This window comes from Colius striatus, chromosome 4, assembly GCF_028858725.1.
Source record: "Colius striatus isolate bColStr4 chromosome 4, bColStr4.1.hap1, whole genome shotgun sequence".
Lineage (NCBI taxonomy): Eukaryota > Metazoa > Chordata > Aves > Coliiformes > Coliidae > Colius > Colius striatus.
The window spans coordinates 48,202,684-48,219,799 of NC_084762.1; the positions used below are offsets into that span (position 1 = coordinate 48,202,684).

At 36.5% G+C, this 17,116-nt stretch overlaps 1 protein-coding gene across 4 annotated transcripts in view; it reads left to right on the forward strand.

The window, feature by feature from the left end:
• The window catches only part of RBBP8 (RB binding protein 8, endonuclease), a 46,610-nt gene extending 30,293 nt beyond the window's left edge, over positions 1-16,317 (forward strand). For all 4 annotated transcript variants that reach the window (XM_061995276.1, XM_061995278.1, XM_061995279.1 and 1 more), the window contains 11 exons: positions 219-316; positions 1,891-2,012; positions 2,839-3,721; positions 3,813-3,939; positions 4,981-5,081; positions 5,859-5,973; positions 6,761-6,931; positions 7,516-7,585; positions 8,584-8,680; positions 12,247-12,388; positions 15,715-16,317. In XM_061995276.1, coding sequence (XP_061851260.1) covers positions 219-316; positions 1,891-2,012; positions 2,839-3,721; positions 3,813-3,939; positions 4,981-5,081; positions 5,859-5,973; positions 6,761-6,931; positions 7,516-7,585; positions 8,584-8,680; positions 12,247-12,388; positions 15,715-15,812 — 2,024 coding nt within the window. In that variant the 3' untranslated portion in view covers positions 15,813-16,317. The remainder of the gene's footprint in view (positions 1-218; positions 317-1,890; positions 2,013-2,838; positions 3,722-3,812; positions 3,940-4,980; positions 5,082-5,858; positions 5,974-6,760; positions 6,932-7,515; positions 7,586-8,583; positions 8,681-12,246; positions 12,389-15,714) is intronic.
• The last annotated feature ends 799 nt before the right edge of the window (positions 16,318-17,116 follow it).

The window sequence follows — 17,116 nt, forward strand, 5'->3', positions numbered from 1 at the left end:
ATAAAGCAGTTTGCTGTACCAGAAATTCTTCTTTTGCTCCTCTTCACCATTTCTCACTTCTGGATAAGATTTTTTTTATCTAACATAGGCCAAAGTTTTTCCACGATTACCAATTTTAATTTGTGATCTTTTTAGTTACATGTTTGTACCACCTGTGTGAGTGGAGTAAGATACTGTAATGTATATGTAATTTATTGTGAGCTTATTTCTACTCAAAGATAAACCAAGGATGGGAGACTATTCTGTTCCAAAGCCATCTTTTAACTTGGCTGCCGTTGTAGCAGAAACAATTGGACTTGCTGTTGAAGAGGAATCTGTAAGTAGCATTCCCAAATTTCTTACACAGTCAACTTTTTGTGCCAGTTATTTTCAAAACCAATATTTTTCTTTCTGCAAAGGTATTCTGAATTCCAGTAAGCTTACTTTGGTTTGCTTTTGCTTACTTGTTAGAGAATTACTCTATCAAGAAGAGGTGTAACAGTGCTATCCTGTTTGGGAGCTGGGGAGGAGGGTAGGGGCACGGTTACTGCTATGTGTACAACTTCTGTGTTTGAATGTCACCAGTGGTGTTCTCCAGGGCTCAGTGTTGGGGCCTGTTTGAGGTCTTTATAAATGATCTGGATGAGGTGATTGAGTGCACCCTCAGTAAGTTTGCAGATGACACCAAGCTGGGTGGGTGTATAGATCTGCTTGAGGGCAGGAAGTCTCTTCAGACGGACCTGAACAAGCTGGAGCCATGGGCCAATACCAGTCCTATGAGGTTTAACAAGGCCAAGTGCTGGGTCCTACACTTGGGCCACAACAACCCCAGGCAATGCTACAGCCTTGGGACAGAGTGGCTGGAAAAGTGACCTGCAAAAAAGGATCTGGGGGTGTTAATCAACAGCCAGCAGTGTGCCCAGGTGGCCAAGAAGGCCAATGGCATCCTGGCCTGTGTCAGAAATAGTGTGGCCAGCAGGACCAGGGAGGTGATTGTGCCCTTGTACTCAGCACTGGTGAGGCCACACATCGAATACTGTGTTCACTTCTGGCCCCTCACTACAAGAACGACATTTTGAGGTTCTGGAGTGTGTCCAGAGACAAGCAATGAAGCCGGTGAAGGGTCTAGAGGACAGGCCTTATGAGGTTTGGCTCAGGGAGCTGGGGATGTTTAGCCAGGGAAAAAGGAGGCTGAAGAGAGACGTGATCACACTCTACAACTACATGAAAGGAGGTTGTAGTCAGGTGGGGGTCAATCTCTTCTCTCCAGTACTGAATGACAGGACAAGAGATGTGTTCAAGTTGCACCAGAGGAGGTTTAGGTTGAACATTAGGAACATCTTTTCACTGAGAGGGTTATTAAGCATTGGAAGGGGCTGCCCAGGGGAATGGTGGAGTCACCATCCCTAGAGGTAATCAAAAGATGCATAGAAGATGAGGTGCTGAAGAATATGGTTTAGTTTAGTGATGAGCCTGACAGTGTGAAGTTAGTGGTTGGACTCAATGATATTAAAGGTCTTTTCCAACTGTAATGATTATGTGATTTTATAAATCCCTGGATCTGCCAAAAGTCCCTCTGTGCAGTAATCAAATCTAAGATGCTTAAAAAGATTATTTAATGATGAGAGACTGGTGACTCAGGTGAGATTGATGTTTTTGCTTGGTAAGTACAGGGAAAATTATAGCATGCAGACTGTTTTTTGTGTGTATGTATTTGAATTGTGATTTTTTTAATTTCCATAAGATTTCTGTAAAGTTACTGATCAAAATTTCATATCTTTTATCTTATTTTATTTTTTCAGAGTTTTGAATGGATCTTCAGAATATTTATGTGCAAACCTAGCCTATTTCTAATTTGTAATTCCAATGCCTTCTCACACTTCCTTTCTTTGTTCTCCTTTTTCTTGCAAGGAGTCCCAGAGTGTACTGAGTCCTCCCCACACTGATATGAGCCAAGCCCCAGAGAGCATACAGTCTGAAGACTCAAGAAAACATCCAACTTCTGAATCAAAAAATGAAGACAACAATTTAGGGTGTGTTTCCACTTGGCTATAATAATAATAATATTTTTAAGCAGGCTTAAATGAAGTTTTAGGAGAACTTAAAACCTTACAACAGTTTGCTTTAAAGGTACAGACATGGAAATGTTTTCATATTATAAGGGCTTCTTTCAAGTAAATAACATTAGAAGCAAAGGAGTGGATAGAATGCAAACCTGTGGATTTTTACTTTGTTCTCAGACTTCTGATTTGGACTTCTTATGTACACAGTCCCTCCCTCACTTCTTTCTTTTTGTTGCAAGATATTTTCTCAGGCCCATAAACCTGAGTGTAAGAGGTCTGGAGCTGAGATAGAAAAATGATCAGAAAACTTTTTTGCTGACTAGATGTCATAGCAGTTGACTGTTGCCCTTCCCACTCTCCTCAGGATGTGTTAGTCTAAACTACACTTTTCTTAAGCCTCTACTTAAACATCTTAAATGTATGTTTTAAAGATGACAAGTGAAAACCAGAGTATCTGAAAGAAGCTTGCACATTTTTCCTTCAATTGCAGAAGCTCTGTGAATCTGTTATGGTTACAAGATCTATACAAGACCCTAGACAGGCTACTATTGCAGCCATTTTCACTTTCTTCCATTTCACTGCATTGAAAGGAAGGGAGGCCTTTAGTAGATGAGATTCCTAGGTAGGCTTATATTTCTCTTTTCTTTTTCCTTCTATTTTCAGTTAATATTAGTAACTCTTGACAACTTTAAAGCAGGTCACCGTTAGGAAACTTTTATACGTTTTATATGTCTCTTTCCTTCCTCCCAGCCCTCTACATACAGTGGGAAAATATCTAATCTCTTACTGTATTCAGTCTTTCAGATCCGTCTCAGAACACTCCACCACATGTTGGCTGGGATTCTCAGGTAGCTTCTCCTGTTTTTGGAGCTTCTAGCAATATGAAGAAAAACTCAAGTACCAGTCATGCCTCTTGTATTTTAGACTCGGGACTAAAGCCTAATCTCAAAACCAACCTCTTCAACAATCCTTCTAGTTCCAGATCTCATAAAGGTAGATCAAAATCTGAAGATGTTGCTTTTGTTGCACCACTGAATCTTGGAACAGAAATCAACTCTGTTATCAGCCAGGCCTCTATCAATAGGCAGATAGTTGTGAAAAAGAACACTGAGGCTGTAGCCTATGTTGGAAATACTTGCACAGCTAAAAATGAGGTGATTAAGAACGATTTCCTTCTCGTGCACCAGAAGCAGCTAGAAGGCAGATGTGCTAAGAGAAAGAAAGCTGAAGATGAGCATGCAATTAGCTGTGAAAAAACATCCTTCAACAAAGAGAACTCTGTGCCCTTTCGATCAGATGTTCAGCATATTAATGGGGAGCATACAGTTGATAAGCCCTTGGATCTGTCTGATCGCTTCTCTGGTGTTCATTGTCAAGAGAAGAAACAAGGAAGTGAGGAGACTTGTAAAAATAGACTGAAGCAGGCGACTCTGCATGACATTTTTTTACAGCTAGGGAGGCCCATCGCTGAAAGTTCGTCGTCTCTGCAAAATGCCAACAATGAGAGCTATTTGTTTGGCAGAGATTTACAAGAGGAATCCTATGTACAAGAGGCAGTGCTGGGAAAAACATTCCCAGATAAGAAAAAACAGATCCAAATGAAGGAAGAAGTTTCTCCCTGCAAAATTCCACCACTGTCAAGTTCTACAGAGACAGAGCAACTTTTTGATGGTGTGAAGGTATGCTTTTCTGAATCTTTTTGTCATTATTTCTCCTTTGAAATATTATATTTAAGTTTTGGGAAATAGTAAAATTGCAATATGTTGTTAGGTTGCCAGTGGCCATGAACCAAATAGAAAGAAAACAAGGACAGGACATGGAGAGTCTGAGCCAGCATCTGTACTTCAACCAAACCCTTGTAGAGTATCAAAAAATAAAGCACTGCAAAATGAGCAAGGTAACTTGATGAAAATATTCCCCCAGCCTATGCTATGGTTAAACAGAATTTTTCATATCTTCTTTTCATATTTTTCATATCTTCTTTTCTCTCACTTCAGTCACTTTCTCTGTTCTGCTTCTAACTCAGTCTCAATCTGTTCAGGACTTCTCAAAATCACCCCCCACACTTTAAATCAGTATCTTCCTGGCATTTTTTGCCTATACATGTGTCACTGGCATTCAACTGTACACTGCGCAGGCTAGGAACCTTGTTCTTATTCCTTTATTCAGTGGTATTGTTTACTGCAGCATATGAATTACAGATACTGAAATAAAATCTCAGGAAGTTTGAGTTCAAATGCTTGAAAACTGTACTCAAGGATAAGCTGTTTTATTAATATTTTTCATTATTCCTGATGATCCATTAATGAATCTTGTACCTTCAATGATAATGAACACATGCTGTTGCATTTTCTTTCCTATTAAGTGAAAACTTTATTTTTCAAACTGGGATTGCAGAATCGCTGTCTCTGTGCTCCTTAGCTGAGCTGTTACACCATGTACTCTATCTAGAAATACTTCCATTATGAATTTTTAAAAGATGTGTCAGTAGTTGGTGTGGTGATGTAGCTTAGAACCCAGACCACAGGTAAATCAGGTGCCGTCTCTGCAGCAATGACCAGACACTTTTGTACTCCCTCATATCCTAAGACTTGGTGTTTGTATTCCTATCAGTCTAATGTCTTCAGTATTAATACTGCCTGATTTGCACAGCACAGAGATTTGACCTGCAAGAGTATTTACGTGTTACATACCTCATACAAACATGAATGAGTGATGTGCTCCTTGAATAGGACAAAAAACTTCAAGATTTATTTCTAACTCTTCCAACAAAATATGATTTACACCAAATGAACATGTTTATTGTTTGACAAAAGTCAGTCCCTAAACCCTAAGATGAATTGATAAAAGAAATACAGTCTTAAAATTTACTAACTATACAATACCATTGGCAGAATTAGATTCTGATTGTCTTTTTTATCCTGTTCTCTGCATCCAGACCTAAAAGATAAACCTCCTTTAGAAAACCTCCAGTGGAGCATAGACCCAGGTGCTGACCTTTCACAGTACAAAATGGACATAACTGTGATTGATACAAAGGTAAACTTGCATATCAAGCTTGCACGTTCTATTATATTCAAAACATTCTACAAAAGTAGTATCTTGAACTTAATTCTGGGCAGACCAAAACCACTTTCTAACAATACTCTAAATTTGGCTAATTTGTTACATTTGCATTGCTGAAATGTTTATGTATGGTACACTACAGTTATCCTAAAACACTTCCAGTGTCTAGTCTATTTGATAAGCTCAGTCAGATGGCTGAGTATGAAACTGGTGTGTTTAAGGGTGGCTTGAGGTTTCTTTTAAGACAAAAAAAATGTTCTAAATCCCATAGCTTTCCAGTGAAAATGTTCACTGTGATATCTCTTTTTGTTAAGTAATTTCCTTGAGTTGGTTGCAGGTTATTAGTCTATGAGCATTTTCCTGAATTCTGTTTGTTTTGCCACTTAAAGGCTACCTTAAAATCTATTAACTTGCCCAGTCCTTAATTTCTGTACATTTAATGTTTAATGTTCTGTATGTTACTTTCTGTCTTTGTAGAATTTGATACTAAAACTTTTAAGGCATTTACTGCCCATCAAGTAATGTAATCAACCAGGGTAGTTGCTTCACATCTGAATTTCAAAACATGTTACTCTCCTACCTAGATTTTACATCTTTGTCATGCAGACGTTACTGCAGAAAAAAGAAATCACAGAAAGAGTCCAAGAAAAAGTCAGCAACTGTTGTGAAAGTGTTTCAGATACACAGCAATGATATTAACTACACCAGTTGCTTCTGAGTGCAATTGTCATGTTTGCTTTTTGTGTTTAGGATGGTTCTCAATCAAGAGTTGGAGGGGAAGATGTTGATATGGATTACACATACGTTACTGAAAGTATGATATTAAAAATGAAAAGTCAGGAGCAAAACCATGAAAGCAGTCCAAGTAAGATCTTTTACCCCCCTGTTTGAGTAGACAGTAAAAAATGGTTTGCAGCAAAAAAGCACTGATTTTTTTTTTTAACTTAGATTAAGAAAATTATAGCATTTGTGCTGAGATAGAGCCAGCAGTTATGCTTTTACAGTGCTTAAAGAGTTTAAGTATTTACCTTATAATCTGATGTAACCTGCAACAGTCACTCTTAATGACAAACAGCTTTGGAAGTTTGCTATGTAATTGTATCAGACTTTCTATGGGAAAACTAATTTCACTTTTAATGACGTATAAATAGAACTAGTATATTTAAAATAAATCCAAATATGTTTATATCACATTTCATGTATGATATGTGATGAATCATGGCTGCAGGACAGTAACTTTTAACACTGTATTTTGGTCTTTTAAGCTGTTGCAACTTGATCACATTTCCATAGTTTTACCTCCTACCCACAGAAAGTATTTCCTTCTGCTTGGATAACTCCATAATTACAAGAGCAAAAATTTAATGTGTCCAGTATTAAGGTTAAAGGTACGTCAAAGTAGTTCAGCAATTAATCAAATTTCAGGAAGGAGATAAAAATGAATAAATAATAAGTGCAAAATAAATGAGTATTGGCCACATTTGAAAGCTTGATAGAGAAGCTGCAGAAAGAATAAATGTATAGCTGATGTGGAGTTAAGCAGTACTAGAGCAGAAAGAATGTTAGCTCTTTTGATAGTCAATCAAAATGCAGTTTCTTGAATTCAGTTGTGGAGATATTGATTTGGGTATTCATTATGCTTTTTATAATAGGAGGAGAAAAAAAAAAGAATAATACATTAATGGAGATGTTTGATCAGACAGCCCATGAAGAATATGAGTCCTGCCTACCAGAAGATAGTACTTCTGCGTATGATGAAAAAGAAACTCTTCATGGTGAAGAGCAGGATAAGGAAATAACAGCAGCAAGCAAGAAACTAAAAAGTGGGATATAATTTGTTTTGTCTTTTTTAGCCAGGTTAAATCACAAAAGTTGACTTGAAATAAGTTGATTTCTCTAGGAACAAGGATGATAAATTCACAGGAGAGTGTGTTCATTGTAAGTCCATACCACAAACCAATATGAAAACTATTTTGGTAGTTCATTTGTATAGCCACCACACCAATATGAAACATGTGATGGAAGTTGACATAGGTGCTATACAGCAAAGGGACTCTTACAGGAAGCGCCAGTTATTTGTTTGCTTTCTTCTCTGTATTCTAGGCTCTATCAAACATTTTGCAGTATTTTGTAATTTAAGCAACCTTTCTTTTGCTATTCTGCCTATTTTTTTTTAACTTGTCTCACTGCAGTTTTTCTGCTACTCCAGTAATGCTTTTCGTTCACTGGTTCAGTCCAGTCGATATTATTTTTAGTATCTGTTTGAATCTGTTGTCTCAGACTGAACACACATGGTAGTTTTGTATTCCTTAATAGCTGGCTAATAATTTTACAGATGTTTCTCTCATCCGTTAACCTTACATGACATTGGTTTTTTTTTTTGTTTGTTTTGCTTGTATATTTACAGAACATGAGGATAAACAAGATAAAGCCAAGCAGAAAGCTTTTGTGGAGCCATATTTCAAAAGTGATGAAAGGTAATTTGATTTGTTCTGTACAAGCATTTTAAAACTCTTTATAACCTCCCTACAGGGAACTTGTTCTTCCACAAAATAAACATGTTTGTGCACAACATACTAATGGCTGAAGCCACAGGTAAAATGTGGAATAATTATATAAAGAAGATGATCAGTTAGATAAAAGATTGAATTAGATAAAAAAGGGGAATAAATATATTGAACTGCCTATCACATTTGCTAAAGAGAAGGAAATACTTCTTTTGCTTTTTATAATTTTATTGAATGCAGGATTTTAAAATCCATGCTGTGTCTTACAGTCATGTGGTCATGAATTCGAGCGAAGACCCTATGAGTTGCTTGTACAAATAAAAACCTTTCTTTCTCTCCCATTTTTGCCCCTTCCTCTAGGCAACAGATAAATAATGTTTAATGACTGTACCTCTTAGTGCTTTCCTAACTATTGCGTTTCTGCATAATCATCCTTGGTATTCTGAATCTTGATTGCATGATGATGTCAAGCCTTTCAGTTATTAGCGTATTATTTTAACCTTAGCATATGTGTTCTTTGTAGAGGAAAACTTGTTTGGTGTTCTATGAGCACATAAGTTGAAAAGAATATATTCTGTTCTTGAACTCCAACATGTGTTCCTCTTGCAGAAATCAGTCGGTGCAAGCACATCTGTTTGTCAGACAATACAAGTATTCTACAGAAGATCTAGATTTTAATGTTTTTGATCCAGTAATTACTTTCACACTATGAAAAGCCACAATAATGAGACACACATCACCAGATATGTAAAAGATCACATTACACTTTTAAAATCCTGGAACTGTTTTAGTTGCAAAAGTAGTCCTGTTCAGCTATGAAGTGCAGTATGCCTGTGTTTGCAGTCATTTTCTGATTTTTTTTTTTTCTTTTCTTGAGATTCTTTTTAATTGTGTTGTAAAAATTGGAAATTTCCAGATACATAGAAAAAATAAATGTGCTATCGTGTGGAAACATTTTTGTTTTTTAGGAAGAATGCTGTATTAGATTTTCCTCATATTGAGGTTATTCGGAAAAAAGAAGAAAGAAGAAAATTGCTTGGCCATACTTGTAAGGAATGTGAAATAGTAAGTAGTGCTTGAAAACTTGGTTAATCTTCCATTCTCCTAACTCTGCTAGTATTTTAATTGCTAAAGTGCTGTTGAAATTACGAATCTAATATCCTCATCAGTACCTACAGTTGCAGAGAAGTGTTTATACCAAAGCTGTTTTACCTAGTTTGGGGTTGATTTGATAGTTTTTACCTGTAGTAACTGCATATAACTTGAAGTCTTATTTTTTATGTGTGTATGATATCATGCTTCCGTTAAAACTTTTGGTAATAAAAAATACATTAGCTAGGTAAAGAATGATTCTTTAGTTTCTAAAATTTCTAAACTTTACCTCAAAAAATCTCCCGAAACTTACAGGTACTGGAATTAGTAAGTTCTGTTTCCTGTTGTACCTGTGTATAGATATGTCTTGATTTGGGGTGTGGGGTTTTTTTTCTTGTTTTCTGAGATGTCTGTGTTTTCAGATACACCAGCATAGGTGTCAACATGTATACGTGTGCAAATACATGCATAAAGTAGCAGGTTAAAAAGTATGAGATTTTAGGTTTCATGTTACTTGATTTCCTCCCTTTCAAAATACTAAATTACTCTTAGACATAAAATATTGAAGTAACTCTATGTGTACTAAGGACGTATTTCATTTGGTCATTAATAGACTTTCAGGCTGGAGTTAGGCAATGATCTAACACATAATCCACAGTTCTGATGAGGTATAAATGACTGAATAATGATGGATTCTCTAAAATTATTTCACTTATTTTCCACATCTATATAGAGCCAACATTTTTAGTATATTCTTCTGCTGTTTGCTTTATAGTCAAATCACATTTACTTAGCTGAAGAAATTTATTAAGAGTAGACTTTTAACAAAAACCCATTCCTGAAGAACAGCTTGGGTAAAACTCTTTTACATGCAGATAATTAAGTTTTACAGCCAACTGCAAATACCATTAAAAAAAAAAAATTATTTAAAGAGTTGAAAAGAAAACAAGATGTTGGAAAAAAACTAAAACCAAATGAAAAAAAGAAGCCTTCAGTTTATTTCTTGGCGCAAGAGCCATGTGTTAAGAGGTTTAATTTCCTGCCTCTGTAAGCTACAGATCATCTCTTCTCAGCAAATCCAGTTATTGTTACTTTGTGGCAAATTAGAACTATGGTAACTAGTAACTATGTTTTTTGGAAACATTTACAGCTCCAATATTACAATCTTAGGTTTCTAAAAGTTCAGAAAAGTCTGGGTTGTTTGTTGGCTTTGATTTTGATCTCTTTTTTTTTTTTTTTAAGACTACCACAGTCAAAATGGGGAATGTGTGGAATGCTTGGCTGTGTCACTGCACCTTATTGAAAGTAGTTTTGAATGAAATGCCTATGGAAGAAGGGAGTAGTAGACAAAGCATAAAAGATGCTTTAAAAAAGTCTTGACATATTTATTACTCATCTGGATCTGAAAAGTCTCGAAAGTCCAAGGAAATATTTAGGGACTGGGTAGAAATCAGTAAATTGTTTCTGTCTGGGAACCCTGTCATTCTGAAAAGATGAGATATTTAACTTCTGCACATGCAGTAAAGGACTGATATCAAAGTCCTGATCTTAAAACTCTGTGAAAGCATCTTATTCACTTTACAGTGTAGATCACTTGATAAGAGGTCTTGTTTTGCTTTGTTATTAGTTCGCCATGCAATCAGAGGAAGATTGTACACAGGAGTTACTGGTAGTTTGTAAAAGTACCTTTTGTTAGCTACACTTCAGATAAGTAGGAGAATCAGTCAGATGTTTATGTGCGGTTAGATTACAGAAGTTGCTCTTTAGCTTTGTGCTAAACTAATGAGAGGAACATTTTAAAGGTTTATTCTTGTTGAGACTGCAAATTGTGCAGTTCTGTAAATAATTTTTTTAACAGTGAAGACACAGCAGGATGAGACTTCTGCATATCTTTTCACACATGGAAAAGCCAAGCTAGAGTATTTCATGTGGGATGAAAATGCTGTTGATAGGGAGATCAACCTAGAAAACAGACAAGGGTTCTTTTTGCTCTTCAGCAGGCATGTTCTTTGTCACTCCTTTAACAGATTTCTGAACAAGCAAAAAAAACCTCTGAACTTTGTAATTGCTTTTGAATATAAACTTGTCGATTATTGATTGATCTTTTCATTTTCTGTCCCTACAAAACTGTACTGTATTTTTTGTTGTTTCATTGGTAAATATTCTTCAGTAATCATAAACATTTTAAAAGAAAAAACTGCACTGCAAACTTTTAGTAGACTGATTTCTAAATTTTCTGACTATTTAAAGGACAAAAAATTATTCCCAAGTAAGACTTGGCTATTAGTTGACTTGGTTTACACAGATACTGTAGAATTCTTTAATTTTGTTGACTTAACACAGTTTTATTTCTTAACTTTTATCAGTGGAGGAGGATGTTTATGCCTATTTTATATTTTGTCTATATTTTATATTTTATCTAGTAGGAAAAAAGGAATTTATTGGTGTACTTTATGATTCCAAGTGGGTGTTCTGAAATCCTACTAGTAGATAGGTAGAGGCAGCGGCATTCTGTGCCTTTCCTGATTTCCCCAGTGTAGATCACTTTCCAGCTGATTGAATTATGTTTTTAACTTCAGTTTGCTGGTTTGAATTGTTGCACACTTATTTGAGTAGAATTGTTTTACCCTTTTTACAAGGGTTAGGTTTCTTGTGCAATCCAGACCGTGGCTGTAAGTTTACCACTTGAATCAAAACCCCTGCATTCACTTTGAAAATATTTTGCCACTCTGTGATATCTAATTGCCAGACTGCTACTTTTAGGAGATGCTAACTAGCATCACCAAATAAAACAGTAGAAAACTGCATGGAAAAGACACTAATCTTTCTGTGGTGCTACTCATAGGAGCACCCAGCAAAAAAGTCTGGAGAGTGCATATGCTTTTCTGTTGCAGCCTTAGGAACAGTGGACAGGGATGAAAGAGTAGCTGGCCAGTTTACTATATACTCCAGAGAATGCAGAGCTGGCAAGTAGTTTCTGGAGACCCACTGTTAGTCAGCTAGTTAATCTAGCTCCTTATTTACTCATAATTTAAGTGTATTAAAGTAGGAAGCATTTTGACTTAAGTTTGCTGTTATTACTGTAAATTTAAACACTAGAAATAATTCTGCAGATGGATTTTTTTGTAGTGTGTTTTTGTGTTTTTTCACTTTTCTATTTTTATTTGTAAATGCAAGTTGAAACTTGTTTTATTGTAAAATTCTCATTTATTTCAACGCCTGTGCTACCTAGCTTTATAAAATCAGTCAATAAAACTGTTGACATTAAGTAATTGTACACATGCCTAAACCATGTACCTATGGTGTGTTAAAAAAATATAAAGCTAACAGATTTGTCATTTTAAGGTTATACTTAATCTGTAAATTCAGTTAGCTTGTGGAATACTAGACCGGGAGTTTGTCATTTGGATAATGATTCTTTACTCCTGACTATCCTCACCATTGTTTTTAGATAACTGTGTTGTTAAACAGTAATTGACAGTGTCATTTATATATTAATTTGTTAACTTGGATTAATTTTTTTCCCTCCTGACATTCAGTATTATGCAGACATTCCAGAAGAAGAGAGAGAAAAGAAACTAGCTTCCTGTTCAAGACACAGATTTCGCTACATTCCTCCAAATACTCCTGAAAATTTCTGGGAAGTTGGATTTCCTTCCACCCAAACTTGTGTGGAAAGAGGTTTGTGTGGGGAAAAAAAGCTTACAAAGCACTTTTAAAATCTGTTTATTGTTTTGTTTGAGATATCTTTCCGAAATGGTTCCCTGAAATTATCTCTAGGTCATAAAACAGTCTTTCTCACCCATTTTTGCTGAAGTTTTTTTACTTGGCAGCAGACGTTATTTTGAATAAATATGGGGTTTTTTGAGCAGCTCTTGTCCTATTAGAAGTAAATAGAGGGAAGCTTTCTTAGAGACTGGATATAGAAGGAAGAAATAATTGGTATTTTCATAGAACTTAATTAAATACCTACATACCATTGAACCAAAGCAAGAATTGGGTCAACGTTTTCTGAGGCAAAGGCCAAGAGATGTTACTTACTGAGGAGAGACAGACAGCATTATTTATGTGCTTTGTCTGTATCTTTAGAGCTCCCCAATACCATATGATGATGGAAATGTTGAAGGTAAGGTGTGACTAAATAGTTTTTAGCACATGGACTCTGCCTGTTAGTAACACTCAAAAGCTGTTTTGTTTGGGGGTTTTGACTCCTCTTCACTCAGATTGTTCTTCCATAAATAATTCTTCTAAATCCTAGACCCTGGCATAGAAATGAGTTTTCAGTAATAATTGTAAAATATGGTGAGGTTGTAGTGTGCTATATGTACATTTCTTCAGAAGTGGTGAAACCCCTATATGAGCTCTCTTTGAGTTACTTACATCAGTATTTGTGCATTAAGTTGTTATCTGTGAAGCATTAACCTGATTTTTGTCTGTTCTTATAACACTTTCAGGTCAGGCATAGAAAAATGTAGCCAGAGATGTGTATGTGTTCTTGTGTGATAGTGTTGCAGTGTCATCCTTAATGTTTCAGAACAGTGAGTCTTGATTTTTAGGGGCTTTTTTAACTTTCATAATACAAATCATACTGCTTAAGCAAGATAATACCAAGTCAATTTAAATTTGAAGCTATATTTCCAAGAAATATGGATATTTCAAACATGATGTTCAGAACTTTAAGCCTTCCCCCACTGTGGGGAACAAATGTCAAATTTGCTCTTCAAGTCCTAATCAAGTTCCCCCTTCTTAAATATCCACTGCAAAGACTTAAGATAGTCACAGAATTTGCAGGCTATTAAGATTCCTTGGGCTTGGTGAGGCTACAGGGAAATGTTGGGTGTTTTTTCCACGATGTCTCTGATATCACATAAGGAAAAGTGAATCACTCAATCCAGCTAGCCAGCACCTCAGGAACCTTGATGAATTGCCACTTCCTTTGTGAGCAGTGTCTTTCCTCTCTTGTGTATGCTCGTAGCGCTTAGCTGAGGCTAGTCTGTTCCTGCTTTACCTGAAGTCATGACAGAGAGTTCTTGCTGCTCTAGAACTGCCTTTGATCATTATCTTTCAAGGAGAACAAGGCCTCTTAAGCTGTTCCAGCTGATAAGAAAGCTGATCTAAGAGCTAGGCATGTCCATTTATGACTTCACATGATTGAAATGTCTTTTCCAACCATAAAAAAAAAAAAAAGGGATCTTTAAGATTGAGTCCAACCAGTCACCTCACACTGCCAGGCCCATCAGTAAACCATGTCCCTCGGTACTTCATCTGTGTGTCTTTTGAATATCTCTAGGGATGGTGACTCCACCACCTCCCTGGGCAACCTCTTCCAATATTTAATGAACCTCTCAGTGAAAAAGTTCTTCCTAATGTCCAATCTAAACCTCCCCTGGCGCCACTTGAGCCCATTTCCTCATGTTCTGTTATTCTTTACTGGAGAGAAGAGACTGACCCTCACCTCACTACAACTTCCCTTCCAGTAGTTGTACCTCTGAGCCTCCTCTTTTCTAGGCTAAAGACCCCCAGCTCCCTCAGCTGCTCTTCATAAGACTTGTTTTCAAGACCCTTCACCAGCTTCATTGCTGTCTCTGGACACACTCCAACACCTCAATGTCTTGATGGGCCCAGAACTGGACACAGTATTTGAGGTGCAGCGCCGTGTAAAAGGGGATAATCACCTCCCTGGTCTTGCTGGCCACACTGTTTCTCATACAGGCCAGAATGCCATTGGCCTTCTTGGCCACCTGGGCACACTGCTGGGTCATGTTCAGCTGCTTTTGATCAATACCCCCAGATCCCTTTCTGCCAGACAGCTCTCAAGCCACTCTGCCCCAAGCCTGTAGCATTGCCTGGGGTTGTTGTGGCCCAAGTGCAGGACCTGGCACTTGGCCTTGTTTAACCTCATACAGTTGGCCTCGGCCCATGACTCCAGCCTGTCCAGGTCCCTCTGAAGGGCCTTTCTGCCCTCGAGCAGGTCTATGCACCCAGCCAGCTTGGTGTCATCTGTCATCTTCCTATTAGGTTAAAATTAGTTTCTTGGCTACCTCCTTGTTCTGCTTGAGAATAGAGCTCTTCAGCTGTTGTGGTCCTCAACAGAGTTATCAGAGGCAGACATTAGAACAGCCTTTTCTTGGTATTATATGAGAGTGCAGCAAGAACACCAAAACACCAGAGAGTTCCCATGATGAGCAGTGGCAGCTGTCACTCCAAAGTAATGGGGTACAAAGAATGTATTTTCTACTTCTTATTGGTGTCTTGAACTAAATGTGATTTATGATGGGTTTTTTTTTAAATAACTGAGTTCCAGAGACAGTATTTTCCAGCTATGAAGTAGGAGTCTACTACTCTTGCTTCAGCAGATGTTAGCGCTGATAAACAGTAAGAGTTTGACAAAAGCCAGGTGCTGTAACTGCTTGGCATTAAAATATCTGCTTCCTATCAGTGTTGACTAAGTTGTGGATGTTACAGAAATTTTCTGCACAATTTCCTTACCAGAGAGCTTTCACGGTGTGTTTCATCCATAGGTCCATGTTTGGCATTTTACAGATGGCCAAGTTTTAGTAAATAAGAATGTCCTCAAAACAGAGGGATGTACCATTTAGACCTATGAAACACACATGCCTGAAGTTTTCTCTTTACAACTAGGACTGTGACTTATTAATCAACTGAATATGCAGCACTTGCATACTTTCTTACTCTTATGTAAAATCTTCTGTAGAACTGATGATGCAAAATGCAATTCTGAATAAGTGAGCAATTCATAGTTTCTGTTCTCCTCCTCAGTATTATCTCTCTGCATTGCATTACTATGCAGTCATCTATCAGAAAGCAGCAAAATGTTTTTGTTAGTGATGTGGCACCCTCAGACCTCGTCACTTTTTGTCCAGTGGGAACCAGTTGCCACAAAAGGGGAAAAATAATAATCATATTTTCTGAGGGGAAACAAAAAAAGAAACTAAAATTTTGTGTGCTTTTATATTGTATTTCTTACTTTGTGTTTCTCTTTTAAGGATATATTAAAGAGGACCTTGCTCCTTGTCAACGTCCAAAAAGACGGCAGCCTTATGCTGTAATGTTTTCTCCAAAAGCCAAAGAGCAGAAGACATAAGGGATGGGGAAGTAAGGCACGCCAATTTGAAGAGTATCTTTCCTGTCCTTAGATATTTATAGTTAATATAAACCTGAAATAAAGAACCGTTTTCCACAATGATAGATAAATTGTTTCATTAAATATGTAAATTTTATTAAATTCATTTGAAAATCTGACGTACCAGGAAACAAAACTATTTAATGTATGTTTGTTTCATATTGTGTCAATACATTTTGTATGAAGTTTTGCACCTGTCAGAAAATGGGTCTTCCTTTCCTTTTCTCTTTGAAGTCAACAGCTAAAATTCCACCAAATCCTGTCTACGCCTTGTGTCAGTAACTGCTCCGACATCATTTGTTCTTGCAAGGTCTAAGTGCCTGTCAATAACAACAGAAATGCAGATTTTGTAGGGTGCTTTTATTTTGCACTGGACTTTTTTAATATATAGCCTTTCTCTTTTGTCAATAACAGTTATATCTACTTGTAATAAAGCTGCATTAAATATGAAACATATCTACTGTTAATAGCTTGGAGATATTAAAACCACAAAGTCTACGTGTCGTTCTTAAATGTTGGTGTTATAGCACCATGTTTTCCTCAGTGTTTAAATTAGAATATTCAAAATCTCTCTTTTTTTTTTTCTTAATTTGGATCTGTTTTTATTTCTTTGGCTCTCTTGTTGATACAGATAAGCACTGTTATTTCTAAATTTGGATGACAGCTGTGCACAGAGTTCTCTTAAGTGATAACTGTTGCTGTCTGCTAGATCATGAAGAATTCTCCAGAGGTATTTTAAATTATTTTTTTTAGTAGGGAATATAGTTTTATACTTGCATTCACGGAGTAAGAGCATCTAGTATCATAGAGGCAGTGTAATGCTTTTAGATAACTAAGCAGGCAAAAAAACACTATAAGATGTTTAGGAATAAAATAGCATTCTAGAACAGCGTAAAAAGTTCAAGCAGCGTGCAGGCAGAGTTAGGTTCAACCAGTGAGAATTCCCTTTTTTTAAAGAGATCCTAAAGCAAGCAACTATTTAACTGCCTTAAGCTAAAATAAAAGTATAGAAAGTACTTCATATATATAGATAGATACTTTTATATATATCTGTACTTTCTGTTCTAGTATTTTATATATATTGTTGTGTATAAAAAAGTATGCATTTCAAAACTTTGTGGAAGAACCATTTAATTCAAGGTGTAGTTATATAGGATTGTTGGTGGGTTCTGCTGGTGGAGAGGTTATGGCATATGCCTAAAGAAAACTGGAAAAAAAGAAGTTAATTTAACACCTAAGTAACACTAAATCCTCTTAAGTTTAAA